This window comes from Pelobates fuscus, chromosome 3, assembly GCF_036172605.1.
Source record: "Pelobates fuscus isolate aPelFus1 chromosome 3, aPelFus1.pri, whole genome shotgun sequence".
Lineage (NCBI taxonomy): Eukaryota > Metazoa > Chordata > Amphibia > Anura > Pelobatidae > Pelobates > Pelobates fuscus.
The window spans coordinates 198998466-199022526 of NC_086319.1; the positions used below are offsets into that span (position 1 = coordinate 198998466).

The 24061-nt window shown below is 38.0% G+C and overlaps 1 protein-coding gene across 4 annotated transcripts in view; it reads left to right on the top strand.

Moving 5' to 3' along the window:
* CAMK2A (calcium/calmodulin dependent protein kinase II alpha) overlaps positions 1-24061 on the top strand; it is a 176549-nt gene that overhangs the window by 138444 nt on the left and 14044 nt on the right. For 2 of the 4 annotated variants that reach the window (XM_063447894.1, XM_063447893.1), the window contains exons 14-16: positions 5212-5252; positions 18428-18460; positions 22029-22077. In XM_063447894.1, the coding sequence (XP_063303964.1) occupies positions 5212-5252; positions 18428-18460; positions 22029-22077 (123 nt within the window). The remainder of the gene's footprint in view (positions 1-5211; positions 5253-18427; positions 18461-22028; positions 22078-24061) is intronic. The other 2 variants (XM_063447895.1, XM_063447896.1) reach the window with 1 other exon arrangement.

Genomic DNA, 24061 nt, shown 5'->3' on the forward strand with positions numbered 1-24061 from the left:
ACCTGAAACATAAATATGACTTCATGCTGAATAACACTCATTTTATACACTATGCCAGCATGCATATCGACAAAAAGTTGTTCTGTTAAAAGATTACTAATATTATGTCATACTACATATTGTGGGATGCACTATGTACTATTTGGTTATTTCAGTGTTGTAGTTGAGCCTGTGAATCTGACCCACCCATCATAGAATATCATAAATGTGCTCAGGATTTTGCAGATACAATGCATATATTACATGTAAACTTATATAAAGATGAACTTGCCATCCACGCAGTTTGTGAATTGTGTTTTCCCTTTAAGTACAACCCACACAAACAAAATCAAATAGTACAGAGTTATACAAAACATGTATACAATCCTATTATGCTGTTATACAAAAGAGAATATTAAAATGCAATGAGCAATGCCCACTGTTTCCTCTAGAGCTGTGTCTCACAAATTGTCAGGAAATCAAAGTGAGCTTCAAGTGTTAGGCCAAGATAGCGTTAATTGAAATCTGTTGAAATTCACTAGGAAGAAATTTCTATATAATTCTCAGTATAGAGACTAATCTCGACAGTGTTGTTGTATAGGTGTTAAATCTGTATCGTTTATCACTTGTTTGTGTTATTAATACAATATGGAAGATCTTAGGTCTTTCATATTGTATTAATGGTTGACGCCATTGTATTGTGTGCTGGTACTTTAATGGCTCCCTGTCACAATCTCCTAAAATGGTTTCCAAGGCACTATTATAAGATAAGTGACTCAGCTGTCTGTACATGCACTGGTTGCTGTGAATCATGCTAACATTTCCATAATTCTATTCTAGAAATTGTAGTTCTTTGTGGGAATTACCCCATGTACTGCATGTGTAAATTGCAACAAAATAAAGCTGGGTGTATACTAAAATGTGATCCTTGTGGGAAGTGAATAAGGTAATATTTTCTTCCAAAGTCACATAAACATTTTAAGATGGTGCAATAGCTTAAACTGTTTTCCTGGAACATTTTAGAAACTGTAGGACAGGAAACACCACATACTGGTTTCAAGCTTGCTAATAGTACTGCTGTTCTGTCCATTTCAGTATCAACAATTGTACGTATGAACGAAACTGCTAATTGTGATACTGGTAGGCGTGGTTACAGCAGTTAGTCCATCTACTAGTCTCCTACCAGGCCTGTTTGCAGAAATAGTTTGTATGTATGTACACATTCGTCTGACAGGCCTCTTCAGATTCCTTCTGGTATTCTCAGAAAAGTGTTAGTGTTGCCAGATCATGATTCGGTTTAACCCCTTAAGGACACATGACATGTGTGACATGTCATGATTCCCTTCTATTCCAGAAGTTTGGTCCTTAAGGGGTTAAGGACACCCATAAAAATATTTAGTTCAGGAGTGTATTTTGGGTGGGGGGGGATTATTAATTTGCTAAGTTGTACAAAAAGAGTATTCATTTGCTAAATTGTCCAAAATAAAATCATTATCTGGCAACCTCAGATCTAATAGGATAGGGAAGACAAATGATCCAATTGTTCCAGAGGCATGAAGAGGTGTCTAACCAGTAACGATGAAATGGTGGACTGAGTAGCTATTAAACATGCAGCAAGAGCATCCATAGTTGGTAGTCATGGATGTGGGACTACTTTGCAATATATATATATATATTGAGATAATGGAAAAAGTTGTCACTGTGCAGTGTATGAGAAGGTGCTCTACTGATATCTATGGAAGCTCCTCCCTGCTGAAGCACATGTAATAAAACCACTAGGATATGTATGTTAGACACGTGCACTGGAGAAGTGCAAAGGGTAAGGCACAGTGACAAATGCATGGTAGTAAGGCATAATTATATAGACATGGCAGCAAGACATAGTGATATTGTCACATCAGCTATTAGCATTCTACTCCCAGCCACCATCTCCTGCCCAACTCCTGATTAATCATGGGGCTACTGGCAAGGACACATTTTTTTTTATTTCACTAATTAATATTACTCAATTAATCAGTTCTATGTCACTAAGTAGAATGTTGTTGTAAAGATAATTGTCTTAATGGACACTTTGTACTTCATTTTAAATTATATAAAACAGGCCAGCCAGACTATGTACCATTATTTATGGGAATGCCAGCTGACCATGACCCAATGCCCCAGAGCTGCCATTTTTCACTGTGTGCATGCTGAAAGTGCAGTTAAATAGTCTATATATCAAATATTTATCAATGATATTCAACAGTAAGGTCCCAGTTAAAGGATCACTATAGAGTCAGGAACACAAACATGTATTCCTGACCCTATAGTGTTAAAACCAACATCTAGCCCCCTTGGGCCCCTCATGCCTCCATAAATATAGCAACATCTTACTGTATTCAAGCCAGAAGCTGTAACTTTGCATGCTGTTAGACTCAGAAAAACAAATTGTCTGCTGAAGTGGTAGCCTGATCCAATCACAATGCTTCCCCATAGGATTGGCTGAGACTGACAAGGAGGCAGATCAGGGGCAGAGCCAGCATGATTCAAACACAGCCCTGGCCAATCAGCATCTCCTCATAGAGATGAATTGAATCAATGAATCTCTATGAGGAAAGTTCTGTGTCTTCATGCAATGGGAGGAATCACTAAATGTTTGGATGCATTTTAGGCAGCCATGACCCAGGAAGGATCTCTAACCGCTATAAGAGAATGATTCTACCCACCAGAACAAATTCAAAAAGCTGTAGTTGTTCTGGTGACTATAGTGTACCTTTAACTAAGCATCATGGGAATTGGAAGTCAGCAACACCATCTATTACTTGAGGAGCTCTGCAATGCCAAATGGGAACTTTTAGTATAAAAGATTGCTACAGGGAATATCTGGAACACAACTGATATTTAAGAAATATCAAAAGCTGGTAACTAACTGCTCTTTCTCTGTAACCCTTTTATTTAGTAGCTGTATTATGTGTTACACATGCTAGAGTAGCAATACAAACATATTTTAAGTAACACTGTATTGCTGGGCCATCAGTTGGATCACCCCAGCAAGCTAATGTAGTCAGCCTGCACCTGTTGCCTATCTCTATTCTTGGTCTAGTTTTTCAATCTCTTAAGATGTGACTTTAAATAGGAACTGTCACTTCCTTAATTGTAGCACAGTCTAATAGCTAGCTAAAAGTTAGTCATAAGTTCTGCTAATATTATTTTAAAATTCCTTATTACATCTTTTAATGTCATTTAGCGGTTTTGCTGGTCTTCCTTGGAGTATGTGTCTGCTGTATACAACAGCTTTGAAACACAACTCAGGAAGAGGAGCAAAGCCAGTGACCCACTCATGGACAGCTGTTTCATTGTTAATGCAAATCACCAGCATGAGGTTACTCCAAGGAATCCATGTATAAGGTGGAATTATGAGGCAAAAACGTGGTTCTTTGTTGAGCTTATTTGCATACGCCTACCCAGAATCCCAAGCAGTAGTGAGAGCCCTGTTAAAGTGAGATTTCTGTGTGAAAAGCAAGTCTTATGGCTTGACTGGTGTGTGTATTTGAGTTTAGCAATGTATTAACTATCTAACTACTTCGAGTGGAACAACATTTTTGGTATTTATATATATATATATATTAGAGCAGGCATTACATTGTTAGCGTAGGCCATGCCAAGAATGGTGTTCAGTGAGATTGTGGCAGGCTTATGCAATGTATGATCATATGTTGTAAGTAACTAAACCCTTATTATGTTTGCCTAGGTGAGGTGTTTAAATATAAAATATTGCAATAGTTCATTATAAACTATTGCATTCTGTGAGACTTGAAATGGCTGTTTAGTGAATGAATGAATGAATGTTTTGGATTTTGTATGATATATATATATATAACATATATTGCCAAAAACAATCACTAAAATGAAAGATACCACTGATAAGTCAAAAGCCATCTACACCGTATAAATAATGGATAGCATACTTCTACAATGGATATTAACCCAAATGGGCCATATTTATCAAGCCAAAACATGTGCTTGTCTGTGGCAAAGTGCTAAATAAGGAGATATCACCATGGAAACTGATAGAATAGTGTGTCCTTATCTACCTATTGTTCCTGTAACATTTTGTTATTGTCTAATTTGTTAAATTCCCCTCATAATGTAGAGTGCTGCAGACTAAGCTGGCACTACATAAATACCAATAATAATAATAATAAAATTACTCAACAGTTAGCACTTTGCCCCAGAAGAGCGCTTGTGTTGCTTTTATAAATCTGACCCGTTGTGTTCTTTAAGTTTTCCTTGTAGTGCTTACATATAATGGACCCTATAGAGTCCCACTGATTTTAATGTAAATGTGTAGCATATTCAACAACCCATTGTAATGGATATAAGGTGATCACACAACGTTGACAGCATAACTAGGCACCCTAACACACAAAGTGATTATCATTATATAGCCAGTACTCTTTTTAGCTATCTCACTAAAACCAAAATGCAACATCCCGTTCTCTTTACAGTAACACTTGTCTAAGGGTTAAATGTAGCACTAAAGCACTTTTATCCTCCACTTTTGCAGCTGTCCTCTAAAGATATTTGCTGCAAATGACCACAGAGTTATTAGGCTAAAATTAGAGAGAGGAGCGTAGAGGAGGCAGGACTTCAGGAAACAATGGAAATGAAAACTTCAATAAATCAGAAAGGGATGGAAAGCTACAAAATACTCTCTAAAGTCTCTAGCAGAGCATGCCAGAGTGATAGACGTGTCAAAAGCAGGAGAGAAAGGACAGCATTTAACATGCACAGGGATGTCAGAATGTGCAAGTAAAAATAGAAGAGAGGCTTGGAGACAGAGAGTTCGCAAGGAGAGGGGATGAACCGATAAGAGAAGAGACACAAGCATAAAATGAATGCAACCGATTAAGGGGCAACTGATTAGACACCTGAAAAGAATGTCAAAGTAGATGATCCAACATTAGACATTCGCATTTTAGGATATACACTTTACTGACATTTTTGATCAAAAGTAACCTATATCTTTGGAACTTGTCCTTTAAATTTCTGCTTTGACAAGCTTCTTCTACAGTTACAGGATACGTTGTGTGCTGGCCAGGCTGGATAGCTATCTTTGCTTCAGTGTACACACAGGAAGTCTCTCTCAGTCTTCATTTCTCTCTTTTTTTTGTATCACTATGTTTCTCCTCGCCTTCTGTGTCCTGGTGGTGCCTGGGCTTGGTATTCTCATTGCCTACCTCGTGTCTCTAGGGGGTAAGAGTGGCAGTAACAAGAAGAACGATGGAGTAAAGGTAAGCGCAAGTGGCTGAAAATGTAATGTTATGTTATGGTTCAATTCAAATGGACAGTGTTAAAACTTTCCTTAAAGTAGGTTTGGATGTATTCATTTTAATAAATGCTGCTGGGAAGCAGATAAAGTATAAAGATGTTGGCTATCTCGACTTCTCAAACAATGTAAAGGAATCTAGCTTTTTTATTTTACAAACATTCACATATATGGATACTTCCCACTGTTTTGTTCTCAAGGTTTGAGCTGTAGGGAACATACAAAAGTAGGCTAGCAATGCAAATCTGACCATTGTCTAACTGGAGTCCTTGAGTCTGGGCTTATCTCTAAATTTATTAATCAATTTCTTTTTGTATGATAATACATATACAAAACGATTAACAATTTATAAAAAAAACGTTTTTTTGGGCTTTGCACAAAATTATGTCCAAAATGCTATGTACTAACCGGCGTAACATTGCAGCGATACTTATTAATAAAGAACTCTGACATGAGAGGAGCACTCTAGGAATCCATAAAAAACACAATGCCATTTGGTAATCACTAGCCACAAGCTAAAAAAAAAAAAAAACCCTTGTACTGATGTAAATGCAAGGCTGTCTAATAGGACCCTGGACAAAGCATTTTCTTGATACCCCTGGATCCTGCCCCCTCTCCCCCCTCCACTCCCTGGCATGCAATATAACACCCCTCACATACTTACTAACACAGACATATACACTGGAAGATATACTGACACAAACACACACAGATAGACATACTGACACACATATATGCACCGACAAACATACTGACATATTCACAGACACACACAGACATACTGACACACACAGACACATATACTGACACACAGACAGATACACAGACAGGCATACTGACACACACAGACGCATACGCTGACAGACATACTGACACATGCACATTCAGACACATACACTGACAGACATACCGACACACACTGACACACACATATACTGACATACACACAGACATACACTGACAGACATACTGACATACACATTGACAGACATACTGACACAAACATACTGACACACACACATACACTGACAGACATACTGACACACAAAGACACACACATACTGATAGACATACTTGCACACACAGACAAACATAATTACATACACACAGACAAACATAATTACATACACACAGACATACACTGATGCACGACCGGGCCCCTGCTTCTAAATTCCCATCCAGTGGGTCTCCTTAGTGTGTGGGCCCCAGGCTGTACCAGGGGCCCAAGGGGGGGGGGGAATAGGTAATGAGGGCAGCGGGACCCATGGGGCAGCTGCCTTGGGGCCCCCAGGAGTTACTGTGCCTGGGGCAGCTGCCCCATTTGCCCCGCGTTAAAGACGGCCCTGTATAAATGCTATGCCCAGTGAGACCATGTTTCTCCTCTCTCCCCACCCAGTGGGCTATATGGTGTAGAGTAATACATTAAATAGGGACAGGATATGCCCAATCACCTAGGCCTATGCAATAACCCCTTCATGGTGGCTACGGTTCTCCAAAGCCTGTAGCTACCTCCCCAAAATATGTTCTGACCTATCAACTCATTGTAATAATAGTGAGGAGGCCAACAGATAAAAAAAAGAAAATCTGTAAAAATGTAACACCATTTTAAGTCTTCATTGAAGACCTTCTTTCTGCAATTTTCTAGATTTAGCCTCCAAAAAAGGCTAAAAACATTGTATTCTGTTGAAACAGTGTAAAAGCAGTTAAATTAATTTATTTTATTTGCCAGATTATTTTTTTGTTGATTTTTTTGTGAATGCAGAACAAAAAGTTGTGTGCAAGTTAACTGAGCTATATAAACTTCAGCACAAAACAAATGCCATCCAAAAAATAAATAAATAAAACAAGTCTAGTTTAATATCAGACAATGTCCAGGGTCTTTTTTATTATTATTTACTGTATACTGTATACTGTTTCCCCTGGATATGTTGATTTTTTAAATTGGTATGTTTTGGAGCTAAAGAAAGAAGTTCTCCAATAAAGACTTTAAGGTAAGTATCACCTATTCTAAGTATTCTATATTTTTAAAATACTTTTTTTAGATTCTTTGGCCCCCTTCATGATTATTAGTCTGACTGGGTTAAGTACTGACATATTTTGAAGATAGTGTCTAGGGGCTTGGGGTCCCCTAGTCAGCTTGGAGGAAGGGGTGGGGGATGGTCACATTATGAACCCAGGAGATTGAGCATCTACTGGACCCTTTAATAGGCCCTTATATTTTAATAGGGGTCATAGCCTGCTCTTTCCCTAGTGTCATGCTTTCTTAGCACTTACGTTAAAGGGACACTATAGTCACCTGAACAACGTCAGCTTAATGTTCAGGTGAGAACTATAGCTCCCTGCAACCTTTCTCATGTAAACACTGTATTTTCTGAGAAAATACAGTGTTTACATTGAAAGCTAGGAACACCTCCAGTTGCAGTCACTCAGAGTTAACCAGAGGGACTTCGGAGTTGATGGAGGCATAATATGCCTCAATCCACTCAGATCTGCTGTCAGCAGAGCACAGGGCAGCACTGTGCACAGCATCCTGTGATTCAGTATCTCCTCCCTCTGCATGCAGACACTGAACTTTCCTCATAGAGATTAATTGATTCAATTAATCTCTATGAGGAGATGCTAATTGGCCAGGGCTGTGTTTGAATCATGCTGGCTCTGCCCCTGATCTGCCTCTTTGTCAGTCTCAGCCAATCCTATGGGATAGCACTGTGATTGGACCAGGCTACCACATGTCAGCAGACTGCTTGTTTTTCTGAGTCTAACAGCATGCAGATTTACAGCTTCAGGCTTGAATACAGTAAGATCTTTACTATATTTATGGAGGCACGAGGGGCCCAGGGGGGCTAGATGGTGCTGTTAACACTATAGGGTCAGGAATACATGTTTGTTTTCCTGACCCTATAGTGATCCTTTAAGAAAATAGCACCACTGATTGAGCTCAGTTATGCAGGGTTCTTAAATTATGGAAATTTTGTTCCACCTGATATTTTAACACAAATTTTGAGAAGTAGGTTCACAGCAGTTCAGGCATCACACGCTATAAGGTTATATAAAGGTATCAAACACTTGTCTATTAAACCGTTGAACATTTTATTTAGATCAGTCATTCTAAGTACCATCCTGTAGAACAAAACACAGGACAGAAAAATCAAGTGCCATACAACAATTGAATCTATAGTAACTAAACGTGTCTTTTAGGAATGTTTCTGTTGTCCATTTTTCATTAGATTTACAAGACCATTTGGGTCAACTCATGACAACTTACTGTTTAGTCAATAAATCTACTGGCATGACAAATGTAAAATCACAACACTGTTTTCTTTGGGAAGCGTTTTTAAGATTAAATTATTAAAGAGAAACTATAGTCACCAAATCAACTCTAGCTTAATGAAGCAGTTTTAGTGTATAGATCAAGCATCTGAAGTCTCACTACCATTTAGGAGTTAAATCACTTTTGACTCTGTTTATGCAGCCTTAGCCACACCTCCCCTAGCTGGGACTCACACAGCCTGCATGAAAAAATAGCTTCATTTTCAATCAGATGTAACTTACTTTAAAAGTGTTTCTCCTGTTCTATAAATTGAGCTTGAATTGCACACAGGAGGCTACTGCAGGGTCTAGCAAACTATTAACAAAGGAGAAGATAAGAAATTCTAAATTTCTATTTTAAATGAAGGAAGTCTAAATATTTGATTAACCCCTTAAGATTCCCTTTTATTCCAGAAGTTTGGTTCTTAAAGGGTTAAAGAAAACGTTTAACTCATAAATAGCAAAGAATTGAGCAGTGAAACTACAGGGGCATGATCCATACACCAAAACTGCTTCATTAAGCTAAAGTTGTTTTGGTGACTGTGGTGTCCATTTAAGATGTGTACATTTTGATGAAGCTTTATTGTGGATGCCAAATGCAACTTAATGTAGTGAATATGTTGCTTTCATATTTTCTGACCTGAGGGTAAGGAGGCATTTTCCTTTCTCTGCAAGTTCCAAACAGGATTGGGTTGTGATAGATATGGTTATTGAATTCAGAAAAAATATTGATTTGTTGCTTTTATTAAATAGCAACAAGTCTACTAATGGATTATAAACAGTCTGAAATAGCAGTTTCAAAACCATTGATGGGCCATTGGCTGAATAAATACAGCAAAACATTGTTTCAGAAGATTCTTTTAAATTAACATAAACATTTCTTCCATGTGAAATTATGTGTTAAATGAACAGTTCTACAGTTTTTTTTTTATTTTTCGAGGGGCCGGAGGGTTGGTATATACCATTCTAATTATTTTTGTAGTGTTGGTAAAGACGTTAACTGGAATTTATTTGCAGCATCTGCTGGCTAGAAATCATATGCAGCGACTGATGGATGATTTACATTTTGAGGACAGACAATATACTTGCTGAGAGAATAGCATACACTGCTTTCTTATAAAAAAAATACATATCTGTTCTTTAAAAAATATTAATGAAGGCCTTACAGAAGTAGAATACAAAGTCTCCTTGATTTGATATTGTGTCCTGCTAGTGGTGGACTCTTTGCCACATTTGGCACTTTGGGTTACATCATTCTCACAATAATACTCTTTTCAGGTCTGTCCCTTAGAAGCATGTCACATGTCATACATCCAGTTTTTAAAATTCACCAAGCCCAGAGATCAGTACATTATGCACAACTTTCAGGACATACACATCGAGTTTGGAAATCCGGCATGCCTTTGATCCTTTGCTTGCACAAGAGCCAAATGTTTTTAGAATGGCACAATGGGTCTGTTATTGCTCCTGCAGTACTCAATAGGAACATGAAAGCTTCATCTGTGTAGAATACAGAGCTCTGTAAGACACGTGAGGTTTTCCACTTAAATTCAAGTGGCTATATAAGATATGAATATGAGACTGTGAAAACGAGGGGTAGTTTGCAAGGTTAGTGCTTTAGACCTGAGTGACCGTCTGAGAAAACCAGTGTTCAAAGCTTTTACTGGGCAAGAGGATAGTTGATCTGCTACAGTGAAAAAAGGGGCAAAGAAGACAGCAAAAGGTTAAATGGCATCATTCAAATGTATTTATTATACACTCTTACCAAAAGCTTTTTTTAATGCATTGACCAGGACAATTAAATTGCATTAATCCTAAAGGCTTGCTTAGGCATGTTTTTAAAGTGACAGATATAATACATACTAAGAGCAGATGACCATTAATTTGCTTATGTGTTATCTATCTATCTATCTATCTAATATATTCTAGAGACATGATAGTAATAGTAAAGTATAAATGTCTTCATAATGGTATTATTTTCTCCTAATACACACTTTTCCATTAAGTACCTTTCATATAACCTTATTTATTTAGCTTAGGATTAGTATGTCAAGGTATAGCAGTAAAGGGAAACTATAGTGTCATGAAAACAAACTCGTTTTCCTGGCACTATAGATTCCCCCTCTGTCAAGGCCCCCCTGTGGTGCAAAAGGAGTTAAAAACTCCTTCTGTCACTTACTTGGGTCTAGCATCGATGTCTCCCTCGGCGCTGGATCGGATCCACCTTCACTCCTTCCCTGCCGACGTTAGTCAGCACAGGAGACCTAACGCACATGCACTGCAATGGCCGCGCTCACATTAGGATTTCCCCATAGGAAAGCATTATTCAATGCTTTCCTATGGGGATTCTGGTGACACTGGAAGTCCTCAGGTACAGCGTGAGGACGTCCAGCATCATTTAGGCGACTACAAGTTGCCTAACCACCTGGAAGTCCCTCTAGTGGCTGTCTTCCATAATTACCTGCTCACTTTTAACGGTGCTGGGACACTGCGCCCAGACCACTTCAATGAGCTGAAGTGGTATGGGTGCCAATAGTGTCCCTATAAAGGTTAGTGTGTTTGTATGTATATATAGAGAGAGAGAAAGAGAGAGAGTATTATTTTATAATATTATATTTGTAACTTTTTCAACAAGATAAGCTACTATGTCTTATTGTGATGACTTGGTAATCTCTGTGTTGAAGAATGACATCTAATTTCTGTCATTTATGGTATTGTTGCATAGTTGTTTTTATACAGATTTTTTTTTGCACAAGATCACATCCTTACCTACAGCATTCAGGGAGGAGTTTCCCTTAACATTTGTTACTAACCATTGTGTTTTTTATTTTTTGCATGTTTGTTTTCTTTTCTGAAATATGAAAATGTAAAAATGAAATGTTGCACATACGAATATATTAACTAAGACACAATGTTTTTCTCTGCTGACCCTGTGTTATGCTTTGCTTAATGTACAATAAAACAGTTACACTATCTGGGCTATCCACTAACTCAAGAGCTGGGGTGGCATTAAAACAAACTTGTAAACATTAGGATTAATATACTTTTTAAATTTCAACTATTGTCCTATATTTTGTAAGCCAGTTCTCAAACCACCACAACGTGCTGGTTAGTGAATGCGTAATTTTATTATTAACTATACATACAAATTTCCTTTTTGGTGTGGGTTACACAAATGTTATATTTTGAAATATTCTTTTTAAACTGTGTTATTTATCAAAGAGTAAAATATTAGACATTCAAAGTGAATTTTGAGTGAGTTAACTATCAGAGTTAGTCAGTGGAACTTGCTGTGAATTGCTGTGAAGTGTTAGGTCTCAATAGAAGAAATGCAAAAAATTGACAAGTCATTTACATTTTAAGTTTGGATATTTTTATCTAGAATTTGAAATTTAAAAGACCACCTCTATTGGTCTTTTTATTTCACTTTGCAAAAAGTGCAACACTCAATAGAAATTGGCACTTTTGTAAATTAACCTTGTTTTACCCCCTGTCTGTCCAGACAACTAGTCCTGTTAATTCGTGTTTTGTTTAGCTATGTGGATATAAACTCAAGAGGCAGCAATTGCTCAGAGCCTTGCAAAGACGTTTCATTTGGTTGCATTGAGAAGCCTGAGATTGGACAGACACAGAAAGTGTGGGCTGGAGAAGAAGGGGGAGGGGAACTTGCAAAGGCTATTTTGAAATATACCTAAATAAAAAAAAAATACAAAATATACATAATTGAATGCATTTATCTTTTCATTGGAAGTATAGTTCTTTTAAAAAAAAAGTCCAGGGACATAAAAGAGAAAAAAGAACCAATAGTGCAATATGTATAAAATATAATAAAAAAACTTCAATAAAAAGAAATCCAAAATGGCCTACTCACATGTGGTAGAGCTAAAACCAGCTCTAGTGTGAAGCGCTTGCAATGGATTTATTCCCCCACTTCAGGGATATGGTGGAAGGCATTGGCCGGTACATTTCTTGTCGCAGGTAATATGTGGAAATAAAAGAAAGGGGTGCAGAATGCATTGTGGACTAATTTTATCATTCTTATTGTGCAAATAAAGGTTTTTGGTAAATTTTACTACCACTATTAGTACCATATACTTTTTTTTCTTTTTTTACCTGGCATCCAGTTTTTATCTTTCCAGTGAGGACCTCACAAAGTATCCCTGATGGGGATTATACCGCCCATGCTAATTATATTGAGCGGGTTATCTGCTCAGATAAATGTGAGTATTATTAATTTATTCTTACCCCTGGTTTCATACATTTTATACAAAGAGCATTAGTTCTGCACCCCTTGCTTTTATTTCCACATATTACCTGCCAACAAGAAACGTACCGGCCAATACCTTCCATTATATCCCTTAAGTGGGGGAATAAATCCACTGCAAGCGCTTCACACTATAGCTGGTTTTAGCTCTACCGCATGTGAGTAGGCCATTTTGGATTTCCTTTTATTGGATTTTTTATTATATTTTATACATATTGCACTATTGGTACTCTTTTTTCTCTTTTATGTCCCTGGACTTCGATTATCTGAAAGGCATATTTACCCGAAGATACAGGCAAACTTTTATAGACTTACTCACACTTTTATATCTCATCCTGGACTTTTTGCTTGTCTTTTTTACGTATATATGATTTTATATCATCTTATGGACAGTGTATTATCTGTTTTTCATTTGTCTTATTGAGTAACACCTTGATCCCTAACCCCCTGGTGCACCCTATTGCTCTGTATTATTGTTTCTTCAGACTGAATACTGTACAGTGATCCCAGAGTGGTGGATCAATCAGAAACATGTCAGGAGCTGGGGAGGTTTGTGGGGGGTGGGGGAGAGGGGGGGAGGATAATAATAGGCAGAGTAGATGCACTTACAGAGCAGGAAGGTGCCTAGCCTGCATAATAGGAACACTGGAGTGTCCCTTTAATTTGAAAATTTACTTTGAATTCTCAACAATTCTCACTTTAGTAAATAAATCTGTGCACATTTTAATCCACTTTAAAAGTCTAGATTTGAAAATTCAATCACCTATTATTTACTTTAAGATTCTAACAATTCACTCTTTTGTAAATATCCACATCAACATTTTAGCAGTCAATGCTCTCTTCTAGGGAAGGAACTGTCACCACAGATGTTGAGGTCATACAACTCCTAGAATCCTTTGAATACAATAGATGGCCAGAAAATCATAGGAGTCGTAGTTTAACAACATCTGGGGGGAGTGGGGGGCGGAGCTTGAGATGTCCATGTTAAGGAGGGAAGCAGGAAGTATATAATTTTTCATTTAAAGGTATGTGTATGTTAATTTCTGCGGTTTAGATTAAAATAAAAGGCTTAATAAGAATAACGATTTGAAAATAAAATGTGTATTTATTTTTCTTAAAAGACAGTCTTATTCTGGCTACAGTAATTTGCACTGTGTATGGAGGAAACATTTTTAATCAATTATCGCTAGTTGGCCCCGAGGCCAGGTGACCAAAGAAGACCCCACAAACCAGTCGCCTGTCATCAGCTGCTCTTCTGCTGCCCACGGACTCACCTGCTGCTTCACTGCACATGCCTCACACTGCGGGATAATTTGTCAAACTCTGTTACCTGTTTGAAACCAACTGCTATCTTGGCAGGAACAGTAAAGATTGATGAATCATCCCTACAGTGGTTTTTGTTGGCTGTCTAACTGCTCCACACATGCTTACTGAGCTGGCTCACTGCCCACTGCATTTGCTGATGCACCAGTGCACTGCATATTGTTCTCACTATAGATTCTCCACATGAGTTGTGACCAACAGAGTATGTGTTTTCAGGCAGTTTCATTCTCCGCAGTATTTGTAGATCAGTCAAAGTCTAATAGGGGTTAGAGACAGAAGTGGCTTTTAGAAAACTGGGTCAAAGTGTCCTTGTCAGTGTCCTCAATATAATTAATCTTGCCAGTAAGTAACAATGTCTATTACATTGCTCCCTACCTGTAAACTACAGGTCAGTTTTATTCTACTGGGAAATCCAGCTTGGAGTCAAGCCTAATTTCTGAAAATTAAAGGAACACAAATACTTAAATGTGTAAACATTAGCATGGTTATTCACTAAAGTGAGAATTTAAGGTGAATTTAAAGTGAATTTAAAGTTTAAAGTCAAACTATCCAAATTAGAAACATTCTGTAAGTCTGCTATGTTTCTAGTTTAGCTACCTTGGTCTTAAATGTAAATTTCACTCTTAATTCACCTTCAATTCTCATTTTTATAAATAATGTATGCCTCATTCCCATCTCGTACAGTATATTTTGCTTTCACCCTAGACAACAGGGAACTGAATTTATATTTTTAGCACTTCCCTGATTGAAGTACAGGAGAAGATTACTAAAATGTAAACTGTAATCTTTAGTAATTTACCACTGTCTCTTTAAAAATCTATCTATTTGATTTAGAAAAAGCATTCTAAAATGTTTACATTTTTGGTGCACCTTTTTTTAAAAAAAAATCTATTTACCGGTATATATAGCACCTGCAACTAAAATTCTTAAATGATATTTAGATCACTAAATCACTAAACCCAATAAATGAATGCTGTTGTATATAAGATAACTTTCTCATGTCCGGACACTTTTTTTAACCCCTCTCCACACCACTGAGTTCATGTAGTAAAACAGTTCCAAAATATGCATTATTAAGAGCAGCGTGATTAAAATAGGCGTATACTGTTTCAGAGAAGAGGTCTATTGTCAATCAATTTTTATAATCGTTAAAGCTTTAGCCTTTAGTTGCGATGTGTTATCAGTTCAGATTTTTAAACTGCAAACCGCAATATATTACACATGCACTTGGATAATCCTAATCAAGTGCTGTACACCAGTATAGAAAAATTTGGGAATGAGACAACCATATAGATATCAAAACATATTCCTTTAAATATTTTGATATGAATTCTGTATACTGGGTTTATGTCATCCGTATGTGAATGGGATTCATACTCTGCACAAGTACAAGTATGGTGACTCATCTCTATAACAAGCTGAAGAATAGCATGATGTAGCTCTACTGTGGGTTAACAGTCAAGATCTGCGTGCAGTCATCTGGAGGTGCATCCAAGCTTTCCTTGAGAAAACATCTGACTTTTTTTGTTCATGAGAATGTCTCAAGACAGCTGTAGAGGATGACATCTAGTGGTATATTTCTGTAAGAGTGTAGGGTCACAGATGCTTCCATCTTTGGCACTATATATAAAATACCTAATTTTTGACACTTTGACACCCAAAGTCAACACTGCCGTATCCTGCACTCCTGCACACTTTTTTACATTGCTTGTTGCTTCTAAGTGTCTTCTGCTTCCTCACTCATCATACTAGAGAACCTTCTGTGTCTCATCTCATGCGTGGTATTGGTTATCTTAGTGCCAGCTTTGTTTTAGTGCCAGGATATTGGCACTAAATGGCAACATGATCTCCCCCTTTATCAATTAGCTTATATTAACATTTATATTATAAGAATCCCGGTTCCACCTTATTTGTTATTTTCCAAGTTATATATAAAATTAGGTTCCCAATAGGCTCTGATAATTATCAACTGACAACTAACTATGCTATAGTACAGGGGTACGCAACCTTCTGCACTCTAGATTTTTGTCATACATCTCCCATAATGCTCTTAAAGCCAAAATGCTGACAAAGCATCAGGTGAGATGAAGTCCACAAAATCTGGATTTCTGAGAGTTGTTCATCCCGTCTATAGTACATTTGTTTGAGTTTTAAAGTGACTCTTTAAAAAAAAAAAAAAATATATATATATATATATATATATATATCAAGGTTATTCATTAAAGTGAGAATTCAAAGAGAATTTCAAATTTATGGTCAAAATAGTAAAATCTGAAAACTTCACTAATTCAGCTGTGCTACTTTGGCCTTAAATTTGGAATTTAGAATGCACTTTCAATTCTCACTTTAGTAAATAATCCTGTTAGTATTTATATTAAAAACTACAATATGGAGAAAAGGCTGGTCTAAAACCTCCAGTCACTCTCAAGAGAGGAATCTCTTATCATATGCCCTTCCTTACCAGCTATGCTGTGTGCTACTTTACACAACACCTCCGTTGCATCGGCAGCCATGCTGCCTAACATCGTAGGAATGTGTTAGGTACATTGTAATGCATAAAATAGATAGATAATTTCATGTTGCTTTCACCCATAACTGAAAATTATAGATAATCTGTAAACGGTCCTATATGAAAGAGCATTTTAATATGTTTTATTACACTAAAATTGTTAAATAGTGCAGAACTCATAATATTTAAATGTACATGTGCAGGCTGTGATGCACAGTTTCATGGACATTTATTCCTGAGCAAGAAGCTATTATTAAAAGCATTAAATAAAGAATGCCATGGAAAGTTTTATTCTGCAAACTATAGAGTATCACACATGGAAGGAGATTAAACAAGGCTAAAACAAGTGGTATCCTGGGGGGAAGTAGGATTATGGTCTAATCACCATGGCAATCAATAGACTATTTCTGTATGTTTTTCACTTCACACACAGAATAGCACATGTTGCCTTGATAAATCTCCACCATTCTTATTATTGTTTAAAACAGATCTTTCAGGGTTCTTTGCATATTTTGCAAAGACCTCCAAGGTGACATCTCCGGTTATAGTCCAGTGGCCACAGGGTGCCGTATAATGTTGTTTTACTTACCTGACGCTGTCCCTTGCAACCAGTGTCATCTTCTTCTAGGAGGTCTTGTTCAGCTTCTGAAGCTTCATTTGCCAGGAGAGATTATAATGCTGAGGTCTATAGTGGATGCCATAAGAACCTCCATAAATGACATCTCGCGATAAATTAAATGTTGCCCGAATCAAACAGCCTCATTTGTGACAGCTGCTGGGATTGAACAACAATTGACCTCAGAACTCTGTCTTTTGTCAATTTTTGTTAAACTCAGCACTTACCAAAAGACAAAGTAGTCCCTACTTTCTCTTATCATATCTTTAGATTGCATTTAAATTGCAATGACATTTCAAACTCAGTCAGCATCAGTATTTAATAAAGATTATATACTTTAGAAATTCTAAAAAGTGACAGAGCCCCTTTCATTTCCATTTAGGGATGGACCTTTTTTCGAACATACTTTCTATGTAATACAAAATGCACCTTCATACAGGAGATATTTATATGCTACATTTTGCTAATCATTGCCTCACTTTGATTCATGTTCTCATTTTCATGTGGATAAATTTTGGTCACTTCAATCTGTCCTGAACCGTTACCATGTATATATTTCTTACTTGTGTCATTCACTTCTTTGTACAGGTTGACATTCCACTGAACAATAGGATGCATTTTTTTAATTTATGTCTCCCTCTGTGCTCTCCCCTTTTTGCTTTCTTTGATTGTCTTGCTCTTCTCTTGCTCTTTACTAACAAAGTTATGTATCAATCACTCCCTAGTTCACAGGGAGCAGTGCACATAAACACACAATGTGGTTATACTTCCCTACTTATATAATCAGATGCAGTTTTTTCCCCAATATGAATCTGAAGATTTATTTGAAAAGGGAATGTGATACATAACCTTCTGCTTCATGCTACCTGTGCTTGATGCCTTCCCAGTGCTGCATTTACGCTACATGTTGCCTTTACAGCATTTATCTTTCTTCCTCCTAGATTAACAGTCTATGTTCCATGTAGCTCTCTTTGTTGACTCCAGTGTGAATTTCCTGTGCTACTGGCTGCTTGCTTAACTGTTGCTGCCCATGATGTTTCTTGTCCTTCTCCCTGTGGTCACTGTGCTGCTGGCTGTGTGTCTCACTTTCCTTCCTATCTGTTCTCCTTGTTTTTCCAGAAAAGAAAGTCAAGTTCCAGTGTCCAGTTGATGGTGAGTCTTTGTTTTGTCTTCTCCAGTGCTTGTTCTTCTGAGTCTCAGAAAGGACTATAGACTGCTCAAGCTGGCACAGAAGTCTCTCTACGTAAAACAATTCATGGCACAGTCTAGGTTCATTCATACGCACAGTTTGTGTGGAAATTTTAGGTTGGGAACCGTGGGGATTGTAGTCAGACAATAGTTCAACAACAATCAGCATATAGAGAGGACATCAAATACACTGTTAATGAGAGGTCAAGAACCACTTTAAAACTCAAAAATTCTTAAGGTTAGATTAATTACAGGCATTTGGATGGCTCCTGACTTTTTACTCATCCTATAAGCATTGATAGGTCCCTGGAAAATTTGAAGACCCCTACTCAGGGCCAGATTAAGAGCCCATTGGGCTTGGTGCTGACAATTACAATGGGCCTAACTACAGAATCTTATCAACAGAAAACAATAAAACAGCTATGCCTCCTAAGAGTCATGCTTCTGGTGGAATTGGTGCTGAAAGGAAACTCACAGAATGCAGCTGTAAGAAAACAACCTATGCCAATCTCTTTCATCTCTCAAGCAAATCCATATCCCACAACAGCAGAGTCTGATGAAGCAGGATGTCTGTGGGTGGTGTAAAAGGGGGGGCCACTGACGTGAATCATATAACCTCCACCCCATGTCTATAAAGGGGGCATTGGCACCGTATTGGAAGACAAGCATGAATTAATGCCTGGTTGCCGACCAATCATGCAGGCTTGCCAACTAAGGGCCTACTTTGCAGACAGTGTCCGAGCTTCCTGCAAATGCTAGGCCTACGCTTTCTAGGGACTGTCCCATAGCACTCACCGGCCTTCTCCTCTCCTTACCTTCTTACTAGCAGGCATAAGCTCCTGGTATGCAGTCTGAGCCACAGAAAATGTGGATTTAGTGAGTTAAGAAGATAGGGAACAAGCCACAGTGCTAGAAAGACCAAAGCAGCAAGAGCATTTGCCCAATAAGCAAAGTCAACTTTACTTTAACTCATTTCATGCTCTGCTAGTTCCATAAGCCCCTATATTAATCCGGCCCTGCCTAAAGTAGCAGAGAAGTCGGGATATGTTATGGCATATTCCCACCTCTTTATGTTGTATCTCCTTCTCTATTGCTATAAACAACTTATAAATAAGTAAATAAATAAATAAAATGCATTGCACTTTTAAAATACACACTTCCCAAAAGGTGTGTTGAGCAAATTATTAAAAAGTGCACACAATGGAAATTGCACTTGCAACACTTGAAACTAAAATCAACTACAGGACATATATGAGAAAGGAAAAAAACAAATATAGTAGTAAAGGAACACTATAGGGTCAGGTACACAAACATATTCCTGACCCTATAGTTCTAAACCCACCATTTAGGTGGCTTGCTCCCCCTCAGCCCTCTTAAAAGGAATTAAAGCTCACCTTATTTCCAGCACTGCGCGGATTTGCTGACGCTGGCCCCGTCTCCGATCCGCCTCCTTGATGACATAATATGAATTGCTGATTTTTTGCCTACATGAAAGCATTGGATTGGCTAAAATCGGCAAGGAGGCAGGTTGGGGCGGGGCCAATCAGCACCTCCTCATAGAGATGCATTGAATCAATGCATCTCTATGAGAAAAATTCAGCGTCTCCATGCAGAGTGTAGAGACACTGAATGGCAGTGCTGCCTACTATGCAGTACTACACCAGGAAGCATCTCCAGTGGCCATCTGAGGAGTGGCCACTTGGAGGTGTCTCTAGGGGGCAATGTTAACACTGCCTTTTCTTTAAAAAGGCAGTGTTTGCATGAAAATACCTGAAGGCAATAATGATACTCACCAGAACATCTACACTGTAAATTAAGCTGTTCTGGTGACTATAGTGTCCCTTTAAACCTTTTAGCAACAATGAAATATAGATACAAAGGAAAAATGGTCACTGACAAACATAGAGCAGATAAGGTTCTGATTTATACACTCACGCTCAACGTGTAACAAATAAACAATTGCTGCTGATGTTCTCAAGGAAAGCACAGCCAAATCAAGCACGTGCTGTACAGCCAGTTGTGCAGTACCATTCTACCTTCCTACTTACCTAATAGATTGTGCAGTGAATGTCTGTTTTCTAGCACCCCCTTCTGACAGTAACCTGGGGGGGGGGGGAGCACCTACCCTTCCTCTATGTGGCCAGGCACGGCACTATACTTCCGACCTTTCTCTTTCTTATAGGCGGAGAAACAGCTACTTGATGTGAAATTAAAGTAAAAACACTAATATCATCTTGCCCCTTTCACTGTAGAGATTGGGGGCTAAACAACCCCACATCCATGGCTTCAACCCCCAAACCCTCTCCCCTAGTAATTCGTATAACTCATACTGCACTTTCTTCTTTTTGTCCGGTTGTTCTTCACTGGCAATAAAAAAAATCTCCTTTTAAAAAGACACTAAGCACCATACCAACTATAGTGATTATTGTGCTATAAATCAGCTATCCACTGTTCTCCTCAGCACATGCCTGCTATTTAGTTGTACTCATAATAAGATCATTACACTTCTGTATTATTAAGTGCAAATTTGTCTAACTGAACGGCAATGATAAGCTGAGAACACTGGGCTAACGCGATCCAGTGCTCTCAGGCCATTATTGCATCCAAGTTGGTTAGATTCACATATTTTAGTTTAATTTGTGTTTCGGTTTTCTAAAAAAGTCTCCTTGCCACCTTGGCAGTGCAGATTTTTGGAATCTTCACCCATGGGTACTAGTTGCTTGGCCTACAAGAATAGTGTTTTCTATAGGATAGGTCTGACAAGCCTATTCTAAAGCGATGATATGATGAATGTCTGAACTGTTTGAGATATCTTAGGACCATCTCTGAGAATTCAAAGTACACAGAGTTTCATAAGTTTGTCTATGAATTGCGACACTGGAACTTAAGAAAAGTGTATACTCATTGCCCATATTACACTTCTGTGCCAATTTAAGCAGTGTTTTTATCTGTGTCCTACAAATGAATGATACTTTGTTGAGCAAGAAGTGGTAAAGACCTGAAGAATATAAAGTGCTTTAACGGTTTCACTTCATGCCCAGCAAAGGTTGGCTGAAGTCTTAGCCTGGGACTCACAGAGGAAGGAGCATTGGTGTTTGTATCCGCAGCTGTGTGCACAGTCAGCAGGTGCAGCAGGTATTGGGCTAATATTCTGGAGCAATTAATATAATTTCCAAAATCAAAATGGCAGACTGCACAGACAGGGAAAGGGCGTTAAGCTATGTTCAGTCCCTACTTCTGAGATCCCAGTTCTGTTGCCATTACTAGGTAGAAAACGATTTGTTTTTGTAGTCAGTAGAACCATACAGGGTCAAAAGAACAGTGTTTCTAACATACTTTTTTCCTTGTGTGTGGTGACATCCAGTGGTCAATTGCAAAACATGCAGGGACAACAGAATGCACATCTACACTTCGAGACTCAAGGCAATGTGCACTAATGTATATTAAATACAATGTTTCTGGTACCCCAGTATATTACATTGCTGCCTCTGTTGAACTAACAAACTTCTTCCTCCATTTTGGTCTTTGCCAGGAATCTTCTGAGAGCACAAACACTACTATTGAGGATGAAGATACCAAAGGTAAATAAAAAGACAAGCTTGTTTGAATAAAAAGGAAGCCTGGGAACATTTAGCCAAGGAGACAATGTATAGGAATATGAAATGTCTGAAATCTCATGAAACTTCATCACATTTGAGATTTTACAATAGGCATTTCATATAATTATATTTTATGGGCTGAAAAGTAAAAATGTTTATTTTACAAATGAATGCTTCAATATTGCAGTATGCATTCATGCTTCCAAACTCCTAAAGCACTCCAGGCAGTTTTAAAATAAACCTTGTTACGCTACTTTGGCTGTCAATCAGACAACAGGTCCTGTTACTTCATGGTTTGTTTTTCTCAGTTGAGATGAACTCAAGAAGCAGCAATTGCCCAGAGCACCTGCCTTGCAATGACTTCTCATTAAAGGGACACTATAGGCACCCAAAACCACTTTAGCTAGATGAAGTGGTCTAGGTGCACTGTCCAAGGTCTCTTACCCCTGCAATTGTAATTACTGCATTTTTGATAAACTGAAGTAATTACATTACAAGGTTAACACCACCTAAAGTGGCTGTCTATCAGACAACCACTAGAGGCAATTCCTGATGGTTAAGCAACTTTTGGTCACCCAACTTACGCTGGACGTCTTCACGCTATGCATGAGGATATCCAGTGTCACCCAAAATCCTATAGGAAAGCATTATACAATGCTTTCCTTTGGGAAGTCCTAATGCAAGCGAGGCAGAGTCTGTACCAGCACCGAGGGACATTGGTGCTGAAATGAGGTAAGTGACAGAAGCCGTTTTTAACTCCTTTGTTTTCCTAGCACTAAAGTTTCCCTTTAAGCTGCATTGGGAAGTCTGTGATTGAACAGCCACTTCAAGTCTGAGCTGGGGAAGAAAGGGAGGGCTTGCAAAAGCTTGAGACGAGAATTACAACTTTTGCAAGCTGTTTTAGTTATACCCCAATGAGATGCATAGTTAAATGCATGCATGTTTTCATTTGTGTTATATCTTTCAAACAGTGATATTTTTACTGTGGAGTGTCCTTATAATACAGCCCAAAAGACTGGGTACTAACTGCCTATATCAATTTTGTATGTGCATATGGCATGTGCACAAACTGGTCTGATCTCTGCCAATCAATGGACAGCCTGGTTCACTTAAACTTGTATGACTGCTATAAATGGCATCCCTTGTGACAAGTGAAATTGCTTCTGAGGGATAAACTATTTTTAAAAAAATGATTAATGCTTTAGTTCTAAAATGCCGGAACAAATGGGGGATGTATGCATTCTCTTCAAAGATCATTGGGTTCTCAAAGGTCAAAAGACACAAATTAAACTCCTGAGACACATTTATATGAATGAGTTTATTTATTTATACATGGGCCTGGCTATAATGACTCTAAAAGGGACAGTGCTCTGCACAGTACTTTGCGTCATCCACTCGCCATCAGCTCGCCATTGAGCTCGCCATCAATATGGGTGCCATGTGATAATATTCACCAATGGACCACCGGCTATACCTAAGGTGAATATTATCACATGGCACCCAGGAATTATACCACCTGTGGTACACTTTGGCAAATTTAGCAAAGGGGGGGGGGGGGGGATTGAATTAACAACATTTGACAAAACACAGTTATTGACTATCCCCAGATATTTCTGCTTCTCACAGCATGCAATAACTACCAAGAATATGAAGAACATTATTAATGTATGATATATATCCCATTAGATAAATAACAAGTACCGGTAATTCTTATTGCATCAACTAAGCACCTAGCATCATCAGAGTGTTGTTCATAGTTAGACTTATTGTGACAGCAATCTTTCCAGAATAAAGTGGACCAATTAGATGGAAGTTCCACTGAAAGTAAATTACTCTAGTCATTTTTAAAAGAGCACGTGGGTTAGATATCAGTAGCACCTACTAATACTGTTTTTTCCAGAACTCACCTGCAGCTTTAGTTAGCATTGGTCTTTCTTTTCCATGCCCTTCATAATAATGTAATTGA